The 22,373-nt window shown below is 22.2% G+C and overlaps 4 protein-coding genes across 5 annotated transcripts; 2 read left to right on the forward strand and 2 right to left on the reverse strand.

Annotated features, from left to right (window-relative positions):
• Positions 1 to 247: 247 nt before the first annotated feature.
• LOC128963126 (glutathione S-transferase 1-like) lies at positions 248 to 1,184 on the reverse strand. Its single transcript, XM_054309604.1, has 3 exons — positions 903 to 1,184; positions 643 to 840; positions 248 to 571 (listed from the first exon to the last, which is right to left on the reverse strand). Exons 1-3 carry the CDS (start codon positions 1,041 to 1,043, stop codon positions 248 to 250), a joined length of 663 nt encoding a protein of 220 aa, XP_054165579.1. The 5' UTR covers positions 1,044 to 1,184.
• Positions 1,185 to 1,930: 746 nt separating this feature from the next.
• On the reverse strand, positions 1,931 to 5,993 carry LOC128963372 (uncharacterized). The gene is made up of 6 exons (XM_054309874.1): positions 5,708 to 5,993; positions 5,393 to 5,590; positions 4,967 to 5,263; positions 2,628 to 2,774; positions 2,364 to 2,561; positions 1,931 to 2,285 (listed from the first exon to the last, which is right to left on the reverse strand). The coding sequence occupies exons 1-6, from the start codon at positions 5,846 to 5,848 to the stop codon at positions 1,953 to 1,955; spliced, it is 1,314 nt and encodes a 437-aa protein (XP_054165849.1). The 5' UTR covers positions 5,849 to 5,993; the 3' UTR covers positions 1,931 to 1,952.
• A 5,662-nt stretch (positions 5,994 to 11,655) lies between these two features.
• LOC128963110 (putative glucosylceramidase 4) lies at positions 11,656 to 18,638 on the forward strand. 2 transcript variants are annotated; one of them, XM_054309584.1, is made up of 5 exons: positions 11,656 to 11,872; positions 16,237 to 16,745; positions 16,923 to 17,095; positions 17,584 to 18,049; positions 18,112 to 18,638. In XM_054309584.1, the coding sequence occupies exons 1-5, from the start codon at positions 11,725 to 11,727 to the stop codon at positions 18,499 to 18,501; spliced, it is 1,686 nt and encodes a 561-aa protein (XP_054165559.1). In that variant the 5' UTR covers positions 11,656 to 11,724; the 3' UTR covers positions 18,502 to 18,638. The 2 variants fall into 2 exon arrangements, with proteins under 2 accessions (XP_054165559.1, XP_054165560.1); XM_054309585.1 differs by lacking the exon at positions 11,656 to 11,872 and adding an exon at positions 15,844 to 15,995.
• A 1,645-nt stretch (positions 18,639 to 20,283) lies between these two features.
• On the forward strand, positions 20,284 to 20,821 carry LOC128963494 (uncharacterized). The gene is made up of 2 exons (XM_054310007.1): positions 20,284 to 20,557; positions 20,628 to 20,821. The coding sequence occupies exons 1-2, from the start codon at positions 20,284 to 20,286 to the stop codon at positions 20,819 to 20,821; spliced, it is 468 nt and encodes a 155-aa protein (XP_054165982.1).
• Positions 20,822 to 22,373: the final 1,552 nt, after the last annotated feature.

Here is a 22,373-nt window from a genome sequence, read left to right on the forward strand (position 1 = left end):
TACCGGTAGTTATTATAATGTATCTCTTTGTAATAAAGTTTAATATTTTTATKATAAAACTACTTTATAAAAATAAGACAATTAAAGTGATAAAAAAATTTGTGTATTACGATAAAAACAATTTTTATTTAATATTAAATAAATACTAATAAAAAATGAATGTTAGATTATCATAAAATAAAACAGTATATTATTATATAATACATATAAATTAAATTATTTAATATCATATCATAATATCATATGTTTATGCTTTGGGTGCAAACTTTGCCTTATATTTCTCGACCATAGCATTCAATTGTTCTTTAGGTATATTGTTGACCTCATCAAAGTAGGACAGTTCACCTTTCAGTTGGTTATACCATCGGTTGAAGTTCGGTACATCTGACAAATCAAACGCCGGCAGCCAATCGTGCGGTACGGCTGCGGCCAACAACGACAGGTCAGCAATGGTTAGATCGTTTCCGGTCAGGTACTTGTTTGTGCCAATCAATCCGTCTATAACTTTCAATGCATTCTTATAAGCTGTAACCTTGTCTTCAGCTACCGGTGCTCCCATAAGTGTTGGGTACTAATTAAGTAAAAATTTATTATTAATTTTTATTATACTTWTAATGCCTAATAAAAATTCATTTGACTGACCAAAACATCTCTTTGATGATATCCGAGAGAAAAATCTTGATTAAGCCATCGCTCAACAATTGCTCGCTTTTTTGTATCCTTCGGGTATAGTGAGCTGTCGGGTGCGTATTGGTTGCACAGGTATTGCAAAATGGCTCGACTTTCCCACAATGCGAAACCATTGTCAACAATAGTGGGTACCGTATGGCTAGGATTTATCTAAAATTACATTTAAGTTATTATTTTACTAATCATTAGAATTTTRTTCAATCAATCCATACCTTCACAAACTCCGGGGCCAACTGTTGTCCTTCACTTAAGTCAATGTGTTTAATATTTACCGATAGTTTCAATTGCTTGACTGTCATCCAAACGGCACGGGAGGGCCCACTGTATTTGCTTATGTATAAGTCAATTGACATTTTGCTTAATAATTGATTTGATTTATTGTTAAACAACTTTTAAGACAATTTAATTGAAAGTTAATTTTTYACTCAAAATATTTTTATGTGATATATGTTCAAAACGACCGCTTATATAGTTTAGTCAAATATATTAATACCAGAAACGCCTACTTTCTAAATACCGGCGCAATCGTTAAGTTGTAGAGTTTAGTGCAAACCAATACAGTCTATATTTGATTTAATATACAATCATGTTTACTAAATAAATATGTTTAATAATTATTTAAAATTTAGTCAATAACATTAAAAAATTAAAAATAATTTTGTATCTTAATATTTATTAAAATAAATAGTATTTAATTTATCTAATTGTTAAAAATTAATTAGTAKTAAATATATTAACTGTTATTAATGTTATTAACTGTATTTGTACTAAAATATATTATTATTTTTATGTTGAKATCACTGAATAGGATAAACCAATAATATATTTACAAATATGCCATAAATATAAATTGCAAAATTTGAAATTAATAAACCGCAAGTTTATGGGAAATTGTATTTCAATTTTATTTATTCTGTAAATTTAGTGCATTTAGTGCAATGATTAGTTGATTTATAATTTAGTATATATTATATTATTATTTTGATAATACAAAAATTTTATTACAATTAATAAAAAATTGAATATTATTTATAAAAATTATTAAAACTTGTGTCTATTATTTTATTTAGGAGATTATAATTAAAAAATATTCCAAGATTTTAAAATTTGATATTCAAAATTTGTATCAAATTTGTTAATACATTTTATTTTATTATATTCATTATTTAGTATTTAAAAATGTTAACAAAATAATTAAAAAAAAATCATAAGTTATTAATATTTAGGTAATTTTGTTGAAATATAATAATATAAATTATCTATTATTTGTTGACAGTTTGTGCTGCAATTTTAGCCTTAATTTTGTCGAAGTAATGTTTGGCTTCATTTTTGTCCAAATGATTAATTTTTTCAAAATAAGGTAACTCTGAGCTCAATATACTATACCAGCGCTTTAGGTTAGGATAGGATTCAATATCAAAGTCCAAGTTATCGAGTGTAACACTTGTGGCCAATACTGTCAGATCAGCAATAGTCAAGTTATCGGATACTAAATACTTGTTGTCACCGATTAATGTGTCCAATAATTTCAAATTATTTTTCAATGCATTAACTTTTTCTTCGGGTGGATCCACTCCTGTCAACAGTTTTGTAAACTATTCATTCAATAGATATTAAAAAATAATTTAAATCAAGTTTTTTAAAAATTATATAAATTATTTTGTTTGTTATACCAGTCCTTCACGTTGTGACTGCAAAAAACTCATATCAAAATTAAGCCAACGATCCACAAGTGCACGCTTTTTAGGGTCTGACGGGTAGAGTGTACTATCGGGCGCATATTGATTGCACAGATACTGCATAATAGCACGACTTTCCCACATAACGAAACCATTATCATCGAGTGTAGGAACAGTATGACATGGATTCAACTATTGTAATCATATAACAGTATTATAGACTATTGATAAAAAAGTGTTGAAAATTCTAATTCAAACCTTCAAAAACTCGGGAGTTTTGTGTTGATCTTCGCTGAGATCAACAGTTTTGATGTTGACATCGATGTTAAGCTCCCGACAGGTCATGAGGACAGACCTACACGGAGGACTCAATTGCATAATATACAAATCTATAGACATTATTGTCTATTTTAAAGTTTGTGATAAGTTTTCAAAAATATTTATGTTTCTTATTTACGGTATATTTTAAATCTGAGTTTTCACAGCAAACTTTTATGTAAAACACTTGATATAAATAGTTAATGGTTTTAAATATAATATGTTTTTGCTTAAAGTATTGTATTTAATAATATGTTTGTCAAGGTTTTCAATAAATTGTTTTAAAAAGTGAATCTCTGTCTAATAACAACACAAAAATATGATATAATTCGCAATTATTATTTGATAATTATTAACAGTGGATATAAACATATAGAAATACTGTATATAATATTGTCATTTATACAATATTTAATGGGCTTTGTATGAACTCTTTATAATAAATTAAATTAACATATAATATAAGATTTATACATTTATTATTATCTGTAGTTTTTTACATCAGAAATTAGTCATCCAAATACAATACAATAATACATTATATATATATATATATATATATATATATATATATATATTAAATAATAATTGTAAAGACATAATGATATTATGAGTCATAAAATTGTTGGACATTTGAAGGACGATTTGCATCAATTGTTGGGTAATTCAAATACCTGTTATTTAACTATTAATAGTATTGTAATTTAAATGTATTATATTAAACTATTTTGTATTTTATTATATAATTAACTTGTAAATAATTATTTTGTAAAAAAAATAATTTTATTTTTGTAATATAAATATAAAAAAGCGCACTATTATAACTAAAATATTTTTTAAATATCGTAAAATGATTTTAATGTTATTTTTTCTTTTTATTTATTTAACAACAATAATTTTGCAAATTTTGGTTTAAATCCAATATTTAGATTTATATTTTAATTTTATAATTTATATAATCATATAAAATAATGAAGTGATATACAGTATATATCAGGCGATATCACGATTATTATACGGTCCCTTACTTAAAAACATAATTACTGACCAAGATAAAAAACAAAAAAATTATAATACACAAATTTAATAACCTTTTTTATATAATATTAAATAAAATATACCACTTAATTAAAATTAATATGTAACAGTGTATTTGAGCTAGATGAAATATATTATAATAAACCATAAGCTTCGACAGTGCATTTTAATCAAAAGTAATCAGAAATCACTATACTGATCACCAGTGGTATATATCATAGAAGTTATATATCATGTATTGAAAACATTTTTGTCTTTTATCAACAATATTAAAAATATGAATTTCCATAAGTTTATTAAAACTTAATTAAATAATGTTTTTATATAAATATTTATTCAATAAACTAATAAAGTTTATGCAATTAAAATCTACTCTACAGTACAGTCTAATAGTGTTCATCTAATACTCTAATAAAATGCTTGTTATAGACTTGTGATTGAAATAAGCTTTATAAAAACAAATTGCACATATAATATAAACTAGTACAAATTAAATGATTAAGGATAAGTTTATCTTACTTATTGTTTAATATAAATTTTAAAAATTATTATAAAATATTTTTTTTAATTTGTTATGTTATATATTTTAGGCATTTATCAAAAATCTATCACTGATATCACTTAATGGAAATCATTTTTATAGACTATTGTCTAAACTTTAATCTTTTATTTTTCAATTTTCTTAGAGATGTAGTGATATGTCCTTTAAATGACTTTTAAATATATATTGTATAACAAATGAAATTAACATTTTTGTATTAATGATTTTATGTTTGTTATTAATATATTAATATAAAAGTAAAATCACAATTACTAGAGTCTCGACAACGAGACGATGAATAAACAATACTAACACTGATTGCTAATAATTTTTTATTATTAATAGTAATAAATATTAAACTTATTAAYCATTTAATTGTTAACTATAAGTATTAATATTAATAGTTGTTTAATTATATTATACAAATAATTATTTAGCACAATATACAGTAAAATTTGTAACATTTCATATTTGAAATTTATTATCCTTATGATAAAATTAATTATAAATTACATAAATATGAATTACATTATCATATAATAATCATAGATAATAAAAATATCTTTATTGTTTTTTTATATAATAATTGAAGTGAAATTAATTAGCAAAWAATCTATATGAGTAAAATAAAATTTGAATATTATAAAAATTAATTCAATTAAAATTACTTTTGCATTAATTTAGTAAAAAATGTTTTCATTTTGTCCATATATTGTTTAACATCACCATGATCAAATTTGTTTATCTCATCAAAGTCTGGTAACTCTTTGGTCAACTCAGTCATCCAATTGTTAACATTAGGAAAGTTATCCAAAGAAGTGCCCAAATAATGTTGAGCCGTGAATATTGAAGCCAATAATGATAGGTCAGCGATGGTTAACTCATTGCCTGTCAAATACTTATTGTTACCAATTAATTGGTCAACAAGTTTGAGGCTATCGTTCATAGTCTTAACTGACTGTTCATTTGGCTCCTGGTCCATGAATTTGGGTTTAGCCTAATTTGTATGGCATATACAGGTAATATATATATATATATATATRTATTATAATTAATATTATTTATAACAAGCAACTTAATTATTGAGTATTAATTGAGATAAACTAAAACACATTCAAAGACATACCACTGCATCTCTAAAGTTATTAAAAAACGAGAGGTCAAAGTTGAGCCAACGGTCTACGATAGCCCTCTTCTTAGGGTCTTTCGGATAGAGAGTGCTGTCGGGTGTGTATTGATTGCACAGATACTGCAATATAGCCCTACTTTCCCACAAAACAAAGCCGTCGTCATCAATGACGGGAATTGTATGAAACGGATTTAGCTGTTAATAAAAAATATGATAATTGCTCTCAAGTTTTAATTTGTTTTATTTCTATCAAAATTTTTATTATATATCTATTTTTTATAAAAATTTTGTTAATAATAATAATAATATTACTTTTAGGAAATCTTCTTTCAAATGTTCTCCTTCACTCAAATCGACAATTTTRAAGTTCAAATCAATGTTCAACTGTTTGGCCACCATATGAACCGCACGACACGGCGGACTGTATTTAATATAATAGATATCGATCGGCATTATTACAAATAATTAACACTACCTTAAGGGACAACTTTACAATTAAATCCTAATTCTAACTACAACTAAATATATACAGTAAATAATATTATATATATTTATATATTCAATCTATTTATATGATAGGCGTAGACTATGCCCAGTAGTTTGACAGTACAAATACTAGAGTAACAACCCTCGTATTCATAGTTACTATTTTAGACATAAATTGCTTCATTATACTGTATTTCATGGTTATCGTAATTTTCAATGAAACTTTTAGAGTATTTATTGTTTTATACAAAAAAAAACTATCATATAATGATATAATTTTTAGAATATAATTCAAATATTTATTTAACACAATTTTAATCATTTGTGATTAATTTTTTWAAAAATATTTATAAACTTAATATAACAAAGCATTGTGTTTTATTTGTACACAGTATATACAGTATATATACTGTATAATATGTTTTCAACACATTTAGTTATTAAAGTATCTATTTTTGATAATATTATATTATTATAATTAATTTTTTATCTAAACATATTTTATTGATAATATGATACAAGTTGTAACAATAAATTTGTTTTACTCAAATTAAAATCTCAATTCAAGCTAATAATTATTTTAATATATATTAATATAAATTGTAAGTAAAAAAATTTATAAAAGTAGTATTATATAACAAATATTTATATTAATAATTTTATTATTTGTAAAAATAACAAGTTTATATAATGCTATATTTAAATTGATAATAATTCTAATAAATAACAATAACATAATTACAGGATATCCCAGATTAATGAAATTTGTTAATATATGAAAATTTATAGAAATTAAATTTTGTTATTTTCTAATGAAATAATTTTGTTATACAATTTTATTGATATTAAAATTTTTAAAATTTCAATTTTGAGCGCACTCTTGTGTTGGATATATTTATTATAAAAAAATTAGAGTATTATATCATTTATAATAAAAAAAWTTATAAAAATACTAAAGGATTAGTTTCTGAACAACAATTTTTAGGCAACATTTTTAGAGAAAACATTTTTTTCTAAAATCTTAAATCAAATTACAGTATATGTAGTATATATACTGCTATATCATATATATTACTTGTTTTGATTAGTTTTCCACATCGTATGATAAATGATGGCATATTTAGAGATTCACTAAAAACTATTATACAGAATATAAGGATAATATGGGATTCAAAGCTAATATCAAACACCAATGTTCACGATCTATACATTTACTGAGAGATTTTTTTGTGTGTATATATCAATACTCGACTTACACTGTAGTTTTGTAATGCAATTAGAAATGGACAAATAGAAATTTCTAATAAATTTCTCAGGAATAAACTATAGAAATTTTACTTTATTGTTATAATATACTATATTATAAAAATACATTACATTAAATAATATATAATAATATTTTATACATACTAGTCTATATGTGTGATTTACTTTTATCATGGTTCTTTTCAGAAATTATTATAACAAAATTAAATTTCTAAATATAAAGTTAATAACTGTATTATAGGATTCTATAAGTATTGTAATGCTATATTAATAGGAGATAATACAGGTATACTCTATACTACACTGCTATACAAATAGAATTCCTATATATATATAATTAATAAAATTATCTAATTATAATTATATATTTTCATAAAACATTATCATTCAAATATATTTTTAATTTAATTTAATTAAATTTATAAATTTATTACTTTAAATATTAATTAAAATACTAATATTATTATTTAGTTTTTATTTGTAATTATAATGTATTTTTACAAACTAACAAATAATGAGATAACAAAATTAACCTGGGAGATCCATAGACTGAAATTTATTTTAAAAACTTTCTACAATTTTCTCTATTATTTTATAAATTTCTCTTTTATGTCAATTCTAAGTGCAATAGTAAAAGGGATGCCTTAAATAAAAGGGATTAATAAATGAGATGAAAGTAAACATTAAATAAATGAATCCCTAATGTGGTATTAATTTGGTCTCAATAAACACACAAAAAATTAAAAAAGTCACAAAGGATATTAAAATATCGTTTATATTATAGTATAAATTATAATATAAATTATAATCTCTAATATAATTTATCTACAATTTTGTTTTTTTAATGTAATAATAATATAAAAATAATTGCATTACACATCTATTGAATAATATTAAATATTATAAAATGCATTAAAATTGTAATGCAATTCTAAAATTAAAATAAAACACTTAATTTTAAAACACAAAATTAATCTTAATTTAAGTTATATTACTAATAAACTAATAAAACGCAATAATATAGAATTCATACAAATTCATAATATTTATTTAAATTTCTTTTTGAATAATGTATTATTATTAATATTAAATATATACCAGTATTATTTGATATTACAAAAACACTATGAACTACAAAATGATTAGTTATGAATCTTAACTTATGATTATACTATTCAATATATCCATATTTTAATGGATTAAATACTGTATAATTGTTTAATCAATAAATCTTATTTAATTTAAAATAAAAATAATATATGTTTCATATAAATTATTATTTTCAACTTAGCTTAGTTACAATCCAGTTATATTTAAATTAATTTAATTTTTTAATTTAAATAATTATTATAAAAACAATTACTAAACTTATACCGTATTTCATATGTCCTATGCTATTCATAATATAATATATAAAATTCATAATAAATATTATTGAAACAGATTTTATTATTATAATCATTTAGTTGGCTTTAATTATACTCATCACATGTTTTCAGACTTATCCACATTTATTTATAATTACAAATTATATTATTAATACATATGTTTTTATATTACTATTTTCATAGCCAACCAATTATATGATAACACACACACACACAGCTAATATTGCATTAATATTGCATATATAAATTAAAATTACGATCTTTAAAAAAAGTTTTACAAAATTTAATTTTTCAATTTTGGCAACTTTTTCGATTAAAATATATAAAATGGATTATTTGATAATAAATGTAATAATTATAATAAGTTTAATATCATTTAGTCAAATGATTGATCTTCGGGCTAAACCTGATCTTTCCGGTTATCGCGACTTAACCGTTGAAATTGAAAAGGACATGAAAGAGCAMCCGGAGCTGTACGACACACTCGGTATACCCGATGATATAGATTGGTTTGAATTAGATTTAAGGACTTGGAAACGACCGGAAAAGACATTGAAAGAGCAAATGGCCGAAGAAAAGGCATTATCCGATGAAATGGATGAAAATCTCAGACATTTTGCACCGGAATTACATGATTTGCCCAAAATTGAGCTCTGATTTCATAAACTTATTTTCATAGTTATATAAAAATGCATTTATTTATTTTTATATCATATTATTTTAATAATTTTATTTTAATCATATTATTTTTTAATAATGTATATTTGTATCATCATTTCTCTTATAGAAAATAAAATAACAATTAATATAAATTAATATAGTATTTATTTTTTTAAATAATTAATTTATTAATAATTAAATATCATCTTTCTTTATTTGTTTTATTATATTAATAAATATATTATATATTATATAATATTTATCACAAATACCGCAACCAATAGTTTTATATGAATATAATATGGAGGTCATGACACTTATCTGTAAACTATTAACAAATCAAGAGTTTCTTAAATTATGTCAATATTATTAAACAAAATAATAATAGGCTTTTGATTATCAGATTAACAAAAAAATGCGGAAAAGACTTAATGCAAAATTATATTTAATTTTATCATATATTTAATTCAATCATAAATAGAATAATATTTATTTTTAGTATATATATATATATATTATACAACTTCTATCATACAAAATATATATTATGTTTAATATTTTATATTTTACTAATATGTAAATTTAGTAAAAAATATAATCTAAAATTTAGTTTAATATTTACACAATTTATTTAAACAGTTTCTGTACTTTTTTTATTCAATAAATTTTGTCGATAGGTTCATTAGGAAAGTAAATGAATAGAGAGAGTGAGAGAGAGAGAGAGAGAGAGAGAGAGAGAGAGAGAGAGAGAGAGAGAGAGAGAGAGAGACTTAACTTTTGGAGACTAAATAACATAATGAGAATATTTATATTCAATTCAGATTTATTTGGCAACAAATTTAATTAAATTGAGAGACACAGCAATTGTTTTGTAGGCAAACACATAAAATTGTAAAATTTAATTATGATGTACAATATAACACAGTAATAACTGTAAATATTTTGACCAATTGTATGACATTTTGATTATATTTTGTACTGACAATAAATATTGTAATATAAAGTACTGTATATACTGTATATATATTTGATTGTAATTTTCATGAGTATTCCTGAAAGTGCATTAATTTTTTGATTGTTTGAAATGTTTTGTTTTACTGTTTAAAAGTACATACAAATTAACTGTTGTTATGTTTCATTTTGTTTTGTTGTTCCCCTAATTATATTAATAATTGTAACAATAGTTTTCCGAGTAAAATAAATTTTTTCTCATATAATAAATAGCAGACTGAAAATCAATATATAAATATATTTCAGTATATTAATATACAGAAATATATTTATATTATCAACAGTATATATATATAGATATATTTGCATAAAATGTTAATTAAATTAATTATTTAATAACAATCTATTGATTTTTTGAGGCAAATATTAACTTAAGATTTTCAATGAGTTATACAATCTATATATGTTTTTCTATTAAGAACAAGAAATTTATATTATTTTAAAAATAAATAGCATTCAGATCACGCATTTTGGGGATAAATAGGTTAACAATTAATTATAGAAATCATTACTTTATATGTAATACATGTAAACTATATACTATTTTTAACATCACTTTCCTCGTTGGAGAAAGTGATGCGTTAACCCAATAGTAGTCATGTGTCGGTGCTCTCTCTCTCTCTCTCTCTCTCTCTCTCTCTCTATGGCTAATAAACATCAAAACAACATAATTTAAATAAAAATCATATTAAAATATAATTAATTTGTAAAATTTTATTTTATTTTAGTTACAACTATTAATTCCTGTTATATCTAATATAAATTATGTTAAATGTTTTAATTTCATTAATTACTATATTTTGTGGTAAAACTTAATCAGTTAAATTGATATAATATACTCTATAGTATTAATATAGTAATTATTATTGAATAATATCCGCTATAATCAAATTAAAATCAACAAAAATTATTTGTGCCAAACATTTATATTATGATATATTTTACTGTAAGTGTAATTTAGTTGATCTCTGATAAAACTACACTTTCTCTCATTAATTGATGACTTGATATATAAATATAAGTTAAATATATATTAATTTAAATTTTATTTTAACTCTGTTTGATTAAAGATATTTAACTTTCAAAAAATGGTTTATAATATTTCAGAAGTTTAAAAGTTTGAGAATTTGTTGAAATTATTTTAAAGTTTTGTTATCTCATATTATCCAGTCGTTAACCGACTGAGTGATAGAAAATTACTGTACTTTTACTGAAAAAAATTGTTTTCTCATTAAGCGATTTAATACTCTTATAATTTTATTAAATAAATATTTACAATCATAAACAAAAAATATCTTTATAATAAATAACTGATTTGAATGTGATTTGCATTTTTCTATTTTTAAAAATATCAAAAAAAAATAATCAGCAATTGTTGGTGTTGTTGTTATTTTTGATTTTATTATATATGTATATTTATATTAATTAAAGTACTTATAAAACATTTAAATATTATGTTTGATTGAGTGAATTTAATTAATTTGTTTTTTTTGAATAACAAATTTAATAAATATAATAATGTTATTTCAATTATTTAATAAAAAATGTGGTCCACTAAACACCGGCTATTTATTTCTAAATGTGATGATTGTTGTCATTTTATCAATGATTTTGTCGCAATTTTATAAAAGCTATTTTGAAAACAATCTCATTGTTATAAATGATTGTAAGTATACATACATGTATTAAATTACTTTAAATATAAATTTAATTAATTAACTTGTATTATTTAATTTGAAATTAAATTTTTACAATGTGATGGTATTTTATTATTATTATTTATTATGATTTTGTATTTGCCATTGAAATGCTTATAAATTGTTAGTTTTGCTTATTTTGTTGRTCACTATTTTTATTCACAAAATAGCGATATATTTTTGGACAATTTCTTCGATATGATTTATTTTTTATTTTTTGCAATAAATCTGGTTTATAAAATAAAAAGCTTTGCCTATAAAGCAATTTATTGTATAATATATTTTTGTTATTTACTAAAGTTTTTAAAGTATAAATAATATTATTGAATAAAAAGTTTAAAATAGATATAATATTTATTTACATTTCTCCAATGTTTATGATATTCTATCTATTTTCAAGCTTTTACTTAAATTAGTTTTTTATACTTAAATACATATGTTTAATACAACATATAATGAAATATTGCTATAAAATACTTGTGTAAATATTGTATTATAAATTACTGTATCTATAGAAATCATAAACTATTGTACAAAAAAAACAATAAACTTTTATTGTTAAATCATGATTAATATAGTATTTTTAATAATATTTATTTACAAATATATATTACATTAAATTAAAATTATATAATATGATTACTCTGTTTAATGTTAAAATACATAAGATATTAACAATATATGTATCACTTATTTTATTTTTTAGTCATATAAGTGTTCAAAATTATATCTTAATATTTATATTATTCTAGTTTTTATGATAAACGCCTTTAGATATCTCTTAAGTATAACATTTTTTAATAAAAATTACAAAAAATAAATAATATTGTAAAATAATGTTATAAATTATGTAAAAATTATAAATTGCAACGTGTTATAATATCTTAGCAAATTTTAAACAAATAATATTTATATATTTTAGAAATTTTAAATTATTAATATTTTGTTAAATTTATATAAAGAAAAAATATTAAATTTTATAGTAGAAAATAAATACTATAATAACTAGAAATAAGATTAAAAATGAAAATGCAATTCTGGCAGACATTAGATGCAATTTTTTTTGCTTACAAACCTATTGTATTGTAATTGTGATAATTTATGTACTCATAATTTACATTATAATTTATGTACTCATAATTTACATTATAATTTATAATAATATAACAACAAAAAATCAATAAAATATCAACACAAAAGTAAAAATAATTGAATAAATCATTGAATTATTTTTGACTGTTTTGTTGATGAATCACAATAATACAAAAACAAATGCTAATAATATAAAAGAGTAGAGTAGAGTAAAGAGAGAGAGAGAGAGAGAGAGAGAGAGAGAGAGAGAGAGAGATTGTTTTGAAGTATTTTATCACATTATTGACCAATGATTTTAAATGAGATGCTATTTCATAGTGAATTAATATCTTCACTATAAATAWWTATATAACTATTTTTTGTTATTATCTCTTTTAATATTTATATAAAAGCAATGCTAATAAATTGTAAACTCTGGTAATCAATAAAGAGGTCATATCGTAATATAGTATATAATGTATAAAACAATGTTTTACTGTGAATATGAAACAATGATAATGAAAACTACTGTCAATAATGTCCATTGAAATTGACAGTCAGTATATAAGAGACTGTCTTTAATAGAAAGATTGAGAACAACATCTCTTATCTAACAATAGATAAATGTTTTTTTGCAATTCATTTATTGACTCAATAGACGATTGATATTCAATGAATTAATTTATTTTTATAATTAGACACAATATCAACAATTTAATAATTACAATAAATATGAAATGATATTAACAATTTTTAATATTAATTTATAGGTATAAAATGTAAACTTCATATAATCTACTATAAAATTATTCAATGGAATGACTTATAAAAATAATTTTATTAAATAACAATATAAAAGTAACCAGTATCATCCGGTTTCATATTGAAGTYTTATTAATTAATTAGTTCCTTGACACTTTAAATAATTATTATAATATAAAAATATCATACATTCACTGTATTTTGTATATACAGTATAATATAATATTTATAAAGCTATAAAAATAAAATAATTTTCATAACTGTATTAATAAAACAATTCATATTAATTAATACGAGTCTTCCATCTATTGAATAACTGGCAGATAATTGTATTGGATTTTTAATATACAGTTTAAATATATTTATATATACTATATATTATATAGTATATCACTTTATTTAACAGTATTTACGATATATATATATATAAATATATTGATATATAAAGATTTCCTAAAAAAATAATTTATAATAAAGTTAAATAATGAAAAAAATCCAGAGATTGTTATCTATTAAAACATGTGACTTTTAAATAGATATTATCATAATATATTGTATTTACATTTTAAGGTTATATCAAATTTTTGTGTATATAATATATTGATCTATAATAAAATGCTTTGTCAATATTGATGATTATATATTATATGACACTTTATAATGACATGGTTTACATTTTATAGACATATAAAAAAATTTAAAAAGTGAGTCAAAATTTATGAGGGATTTACTGATTAACAATAACCTTCCCTTTCATCTGATTATATAAATATTTATATTATGTGTTGTTTAGTTTGTAAATTCTATAATTTGTATGATATAAAACTTTTTTTTTGTTATCATATATTTTTACATTACATTTATTATATTAGTCTCAAAGTTTTTAATTAATAATATTATAATATAAACAAAACAATATGAATAGTATTAAAATACACACGCATTTCTAAAATTTTAATCAGTTTATTATGCTTACTCTACATGTTTTTGTTTGTTGTATAAATAATTTTAGGATACCAGTGCACATTACTGTATCGATATTAGTAGAGTATTACTGTCCTTGTCTATTGATAGTCAATTGCTTAATAGTGTACTAATGTTATTAAACAGTACAATAAACTATTTTATAAATTGCTTAGTTTGCAAATTTTCAATGAAATATATAATGTAAAAATAAAATAACAATATTATTGATAAAAAAATGCTGTCCTTATTTATTCACAAAATAAGCATATTTTATGAAAACTACAGTATAGGTTACTATTGTTACAATTAAAATATTAGTCAATAGGTGTATTTCGCATTTAACATCTAGTTTAACATTAGTTTCCTCTACTGTAAAGTAATCAAATAACACAGAAGTTTTATTTTCAATATTAGATTTATTTGTTAGATATAACTTTGTTATACTGTTAAATTTATTTATTATTTTTTTAAATGTTTAATCTATTAAATACGATTAATTTTTAATTTAAAGTGCAATTAAGATATTATATAAGTTTAGACTTTAATTGGAAAATTTTAGTGTTATTATTGTATGTTTGAATAACATTTGTTATATCGTATTCATCATCTGTTGTAATCAAAACCTAAAAACTGATTTTTAATTTTGACATAACTTTTATTTTTTTTAATAATTAATATTATGTAAAATATTACAGTAGACAAAATAACAGTCAATAACCATCTATAAAAAAGTTTGAATAATAGTTTTAAACATATGTTGCTAAATATTTTATGTGGAATTTTTCTTATGAAAAAATATGATAAATAATTAATTTGGAATATTACCCTTGGATTTATTTTAAAATATTTTATTGTTAAAAATTTCCAATAAATGCTAATATATTAAACTAACTGTTTAAAAATATAGATACAGTAATATAAATATATAATTAATTAGAATATAGACGTTTTAATTTTTATCAACTCATGTGAGAGTTTAGAAATTTTTTATTATTTATATAATTTTTAAAACATATATTATTTTTAAAAAATCAAATATTGAATTTAATTATTATTTTTGACGTAACTTTTTTTACACTAATAAAGCCTTGAATTTAAAAGTCTATAAATACATTGGGAAAACTCTCAATTCGTGGAAAATAGTGTTTCAAACAATATATTTGATACAATTATTTTTAAAATACTATTAAAAACCGTTAATATTTATGATGCGGTGTTTTGTGATAATGAAAACGACAGTGTGTTTAACTATAAATATATTATTGTTTTTGAGCCTATTTTACACTTCTAATGGTAGGTTTGATTATATCAATAAATATTTTTTTTTCATATTATATTATTGACATATTGTATATGTTTTGATGGTATAGCCCATCACCACATGATATAATGATGTGTAAATGAAATTCATGTCACTTTTATAAGTGACCCAAATATTGATAAATTATTTTATTTGTTTACAAAAAAATAAATTGTTTTTAATGAAATTTTTAATTTAAGGAATTGAAAATTTCTTTTTTTTACTAATTCATAGCTCGTCCTTATCGACGACTCTGTGCGCACAGGGATTATGGTAACGGTGCCACAGTTTGCGTTTGCAATAAAAACTATTGCGATGACTTGAGACCAATCACCAGAACTCCCGTCGGAGTTATCAAAGTTTATGAAACGTCCAAAAGTGGCGATCGTTTCGCTGAATCGGAACTGCAGTTCATAAAAACTGCTTTCAATTTGACTGAACCTAACTCTTACTACACGAGCGATGTTCACATTAATATTAATAGAAGTCAAACATATCAGAAAATTATTGGTTTTGGCGGTGCTTTTACCGATAGCGCCGGTCTTAATATCCGAACCCTTTCTAATGATTTACAGAGACAAGTGATTAGTGACTACTTTGCCGACACTGGTATTGAATATAGTTTGGGTCGCATACCGATCGGTGGCAGCGACTTCTCGACCCATCCCTACACTTATGATGACGTGGAGGGAGACTTCGGTTTAGAGCACTTTGCACTAACTTTGGAGGATCTCGACTATAAGGTTAATACTTTTTATATAATATTAATATTTTTATTTATTACCATCTCTTTGATTAAATAGAAATTGTTATCTACTTATTTTATATAAACAATAAAATAAATTGAGGCATAAACTAGACATTAATCAAAAGTAATTGTATTATTAGTATATATTTTCTAAAATATGTTTGAATATTAGATACCTTATATAAAGTTGGCTCAAGAGTTAGCCTCTAATGAGATCAAACTGTATGGCAGTCCCTGGAGTTCACCCGCATGGATGAAAACCAACCATAAGATCAATAACGGGGGTTTCCTTATTGGCGAACCGGGAAATAAATACTACCAGACATTTGCTAACTATTTTATTAAGTAAGTCTAGAAATTGATTAATCCTTAAGAGTATAATTAAGTGTAAAGTATTAAATGCAAAACTAATTTAGTTATTATACGTTAGATAAGTTAAATATAAATTTAGAAATTTAAACATTTTATCTTTTAAAATATAAATAAAAAAATAGTTATAAAATATATAATTAATGCTTTCAATCAGTAATATTTATGCTAACATAATTTAAAGTAGTAATTACTATGATAATAATGTATAAAATTAAACACTTGAATGAAAATGTTGTTTTTAAAGGCTTATATTTTATGACTTTATTGTTAATATTATTAATATTGTTTAAACAAATTATTATTTATTTTAATGATAATTTTCAGGAAATACACAAATTTTTGTTACTTAAGCGTACTACAGTAGTATTGTACTTTAAATTAATAATTAATTTTATGGTATTTTACTATTAATTTTTTTCTACCATTTTATTAGATTATAATCCGTTAAAAATATATTACAGATTTTTGGACGCATACACTAAACGTAACGTTAGTTTATGGGGAATAACGGTAGAGAATGAACCAAACGCTGGCTATAATGACAAATATCTGTGGAATAGTTTGGGATTTTCACCCGAACTTCAAAGAGATTTTATTAAACAAGATTTGGGCCCAATTTTGGCCAAACATGGCTATGGAGTCGACAAACTGAAACTCATGATTAATGACGACCAGAGACCCACAGTTAGTCACTGGGCTCGAGTCATACTGTCAGACAAAAAAGCGGCCAAATATGTGTCAGGAAGTGCTTTCCATTGGTATGAGAGTACACCGGAAAATGTGGTACAATTGGATACCACTCACAATGAGTTCCCCGACTACTTCCTGTTGTCCTCCGAAGCCTGTGAAGAGTGGAAGGGCAAGACTGAGAAGGTGTCGCTCGGGAATTGGCATACATTTGATAGATATACTAATGATATTATTACTGTTAGTTATTCATAAGTTTTTATTGTATTAATAGATATAATAATTGGCATTTTTTTCATTAGGATCTCAATCATTGGACGGGTGGATGGACTGACTGGAACCTAGCACTTGATCTACAGGGAGGTCCTAATTGGGTGGGCAATTATGTAGATGCTCCCATTATAATCAATCGTACCAGCAATGAATACTATAAACAGCCATTTTTCTATGCCCTTGGTCATTTCAGTAAATTTTTGTCTCCCGACTCAGTGAGGATAGGCTCTGTCACTAAACCCGAAAGTGTGTCCGGAATTCAAGTGACATCCTTTAGAAGGACAGACAAATCTACGGCACTTGTAGTCTATAATCAAAACAACGAGTCGATCACACTATCGATAAATGACCCTAAGTTTGGTGTTGTGAACAGCATTATTAAAGCCAATTCACTTCAAACCTATTTATGGTTTGACTGATATAATATGTAAAATAGTTTTCCATTTTGTTATTTTTGTTGTTATAATGTTTTTTATAAAAATGTTTGACAAATTGTTATACTTGATTACTACTATAAATACAAAGTGTAGATAATAAAAAAATATATGTATAGAAAGCCACAAATATATTATATTTATAATAAACTTACACTTATTGTAACTTGTTTTGTAATTAGATTATTACTACTATTGTTACTAATTGTTACTATTTTGACAAAAAAAAATACTTTTAATTTTTAAGTTTAATAACACTTAAAGCTGTTGTGTTTATTCAAGCGACAATAGCATTAATTATAAATAAATAAAAATAAGTTATTATTTGAAAGTAAAAAATTACTATTATTTTATTTATTTCAATACACAAAACTTTCATTTATTGTTAAATTTATAAAAAACAGTATTTATATACAATAGAAAGATAAAAGCTTAATTTATTTATAATAATTTACAACAAGTATTATTATTATTATACTGTTAAGTATTTTTGTTGTTGTTAATGCATAATAATTATTTTTTTTGGTTTTATGCATTTTTTTTATTAATCTATATATAATATTATAATAAATTTTGATTATTAAAAATAACATTTAACCAGTGAATCAATTATATCTTACATATCTACATATAAAACCATAATAATAACAATTTGTGTTCCCATTAATCTAGTTATTTGAGCCAAACCTACATATTATTGAACACTTAATTAAAAAGCTTTTAAAATTAGATTCATATCTAATTAAATGCTCTCATTATAATTGAGTTCATTGAGCATAATATAATTTAGTTGCAAAATTTATTGCTTTTTTACATAATAAACTGTATTTCCCATATTTATTTTGACATTTTTTAAATAGTAAAAGTGTTTTATTTTCAAATATAATATATTAATTCAATAGGAAATAACAAACCTATTTATGAAAATTACATGAGATTTGTTTGTTGATATATTTATAAATAAAAAACTGTTTTTAATAGATTGCTTTGACAGGAATTACAATTATTTCAACACTTGATACTGTATTATGATAATCATTAATACAAACAATTTTTTATATAAATTTTGAATCAATACTTATTAATAATTTATTTTTTTGTTTGTTATTTCCAATATTCAAAATAAAACATTTTATTTGATAAAATTAAATAAACTTTATTTTATAATTTTATATAATTTATTCATTTTATTAAGACTTTGTATAATTATAATATTTTTTWWAAATTCAATAAACACAATTACCGGTAAATAAAAACAATACTATACTTCTATACATCAATATTTAATTCAATGTTTTCAATTTCACAATTATGTTTTTTTGSTCAAATAATTAGCTAATTTTAGAAATGCGTGCAAACTTTGTAATGAAAAATCAAAGTCAACGATGCATTCAAATAATTAATGCATTTATAATTTGTAATAATGTCATCATTTTATTAATCAAACAATGAGAAATTCAATTTAAAGACAAAATAGCAAATAGTCAATAGTTATTATGATTTATTAAATAAATACTATAGTATTTAAATTATTATTATAATTATATAAAATTGAAAACTTGAAACATACTTTCCTTTTTTATAAATTCAAATTTCAATCAGTGATGACATTTTGTTTCAGTAAATAATTGAGAAAAGTATGAAAAATTGTATTTTAATCAAATTATTAGATTTGTTTTAGACTTACTTTTTGACTTTTATCTTATACATCAAAATATTTATTTTGATAATCATATAGAAATCAAAACTAATATTATATTTGTTGCAATGATAGACAAATATCTAAAAATATTTCAATTATTATTTACTGTAAGTTTTATTACACTTATATCGTTAACATACCTAAGCAATGGACAGGAGTGTATATGTAACGCCAAATTTGTCGGCGAGTAYTGCGGTAATGAACTCAACGACAAGTCCACCGGAAACTGTAGTAATGAATTGATTTACTTTTGCGGCAAAAGTAATATGAGAAAGACTGCCTTTCCTGTTAGGACTTGTACTGAAAAAGGATATACTTGTGTGACCAAAGAAAATAAGGGTAACTCAACGTATTTTATATTAAATTTGCTTTCAATTCAATTATTATTTTTTTTAAWAAAAATTATCAGACAATCCATGCTATCAAAACTTATTCTGTAATTGTGGACCAAATAATCAGCGAAGGAAAAAATATTGCGGATCTGATCTCGTGGGACAGGGATGTAAACCTAATATTGTCTATAAGTGTCCAATGTTTAGAGGCAATAAGCTACAAGTTGAGGATGCCTGTCCCAATAGCTGTAAGGATGGCAAATGTGTCTAATTTTGCTATGATTTATCAATTTATTWAATAAATTCATACTTAAAATTTAAAATTATTACAGTATGTTAATCAAAAAATAATTTTGTGTAATTATTTTATAAACTAAATAAATTATTTGTTTGCAATTCAAATGTATATAAAATTTTTCAATAGACACTGCTATTATGTATATATTTATCTCCCATTGAATGTATGAAATAAAACATATTGACTAAGGATTTTTGAAATAGACTTAAGATATAAAATATAACATCAGTTYATAAAATATATTTAAAATATYAGTCGTTTTAAATCAATTACATAATGTAATTGACTTAAAACAACTGATATTTTTATAAATAGAGTAATATTTAATAAAAATTAGTATATTATGCTTAAGATATTAAAACTTTCAATGAAATTCATAACTATTATGTATTTAAAATTTATAAAAAATTTAATATAAATAGCAAACTACAGTACAAATGCGGAAATTAATGCCAAATAAATATWATAAACATGAGTCAATTATAATTATTAGACAAATATATAGATAATAAAATTGTGTTTTAGTAATAACATTAATAGCTTTTATTTTTAATAATTTTTTTATTATTTATAATTAAAAAATTGTTAAATATTAAATAATACTGGGATTTATAATATTTTAAAATTAATTCTCTAATACAATTAGTTRCTTTTTAAATTGAAGCTCAAATCTATTTATTATAATATTGCATCAATTAAAAATAATTTTTTACATATACATATTATATAAAATTAAATTAAAATCAAAATTAATATATTATATATTCAATATAAAGTACAGTAATGTCAAATGTATAAAACAAGTTCATTATTAAACACTTAATGTAAACTAATGTCATACACCCCGCGGATGATTAATGATTAGTCAATCATTGTTTATATTTATGAAAGGATTTATTTGAGACGACTTTCAATAACTAATTTTATATTTAGTGAAAATATAAAATTTATTTCACTCAATGAATCAATGAAAGAGTATAAATATATATATATATATATATATATATATATATATATATATATGAGAGAGAGAGAGAGAGAGAGAGAGAGAGAGAGAGAGAGAGAGAGAGAGAGAGAGAGTCAATGGGGCAAATCATTGCTTAAATAATTTTTTTGCTTAAATTATATCACAATAATCGTCTAAAATAGTTAATAAAGAAATATATAGTATAAAACAATACATTAATAAATAGGCCAATGGTTTGAACTATATTTCAGAAGTTTTTCGCAATTTAGTCTCACTTACTCACACTCATATAAACACTCACTCACTCACTCACTCACTCACTCACTCACTCACTCACTCACTCACTCACTCACTCACTCACTCACTCACTCACTCACTCACTCACTCACTCACTCACACACWCACACACTCACTCACTCACTCTGTTTTGGCAAATTATAGCTGAAATATACATTTATATAATTTATAAGTTAAGTGTATATTGTTTTTGTTCAATTATTTTTACTGTTAATTTCTTCATTGAGTGAATGTCTAAAAATATTTTGTCATTTAAATCTA

Source organism: Oppia nitens, unplaced genomic scaffold (genome assembly GCF_028296485.1).
Source record: "Oppia nitens isolate AA-2021 unplaced genomic scaffold, nextdenovo-longstitch-racon4-pilon3 scaffold7_pilon_pilon_pilon, whole genome shotgun sequence".
NCBI classification, from domain to species: Eukaryota; Metazoa; Arthropoda; class Arachnida; order Sarcoptiformes; family Oppiidae; genus Oppia; species Oppia nitens.

What these genes read in the sequence shown, in the direction of transcription:
- LOC128963126 (XM_054309604.1), bottom strand. Translation starts at nt 1,043, where the DNA reads ATGTCAATTGACTTATACATAAGCAAATACAGTGGGCCCTCCCGTGCC. An exon ending in TGGCCCCGGAGTTTGTGAAG is followed by an intron (nt 841 to 902) that starts GTATGGATTGAT and finishes ATGTAATTTTAG; the next exon opens with ATAAATCCTAGCCATACGGT. An exon ending in ATCATCAAAGAGATGTTTTG is followed by an intron (nt 572 to 642) that starts GTCAGTCAAATG and finishes TTACTTAATTAG; the next exon opens with TACCCAACACTTATGGGAGC.
- LOC128963110 (XM_054309584.1), top strand. Translation starts at nt 11,725, where the DNA reads ATGTTATTTCAATTATTTAATAAAAAATGTGGTCCACTAAACACCGGC. An exon ending in TTTGCTAACTATTTTATTAA is followed by an intron (nt 17,096 to 17,583) that starts GTAAGTCTAGAA and finishes AATATATTACAG; the next exon opens with ATTTTTGGACGCATACACTA. An exon ending in ATACTAATGATATTATTACT is followed by an intron (nt 18,050 to 18,111) that starts GTTAGTTATTCA and finishes TTTTTTCATTAG; the next exon opens with GATCTCAATCATTGGACGGG.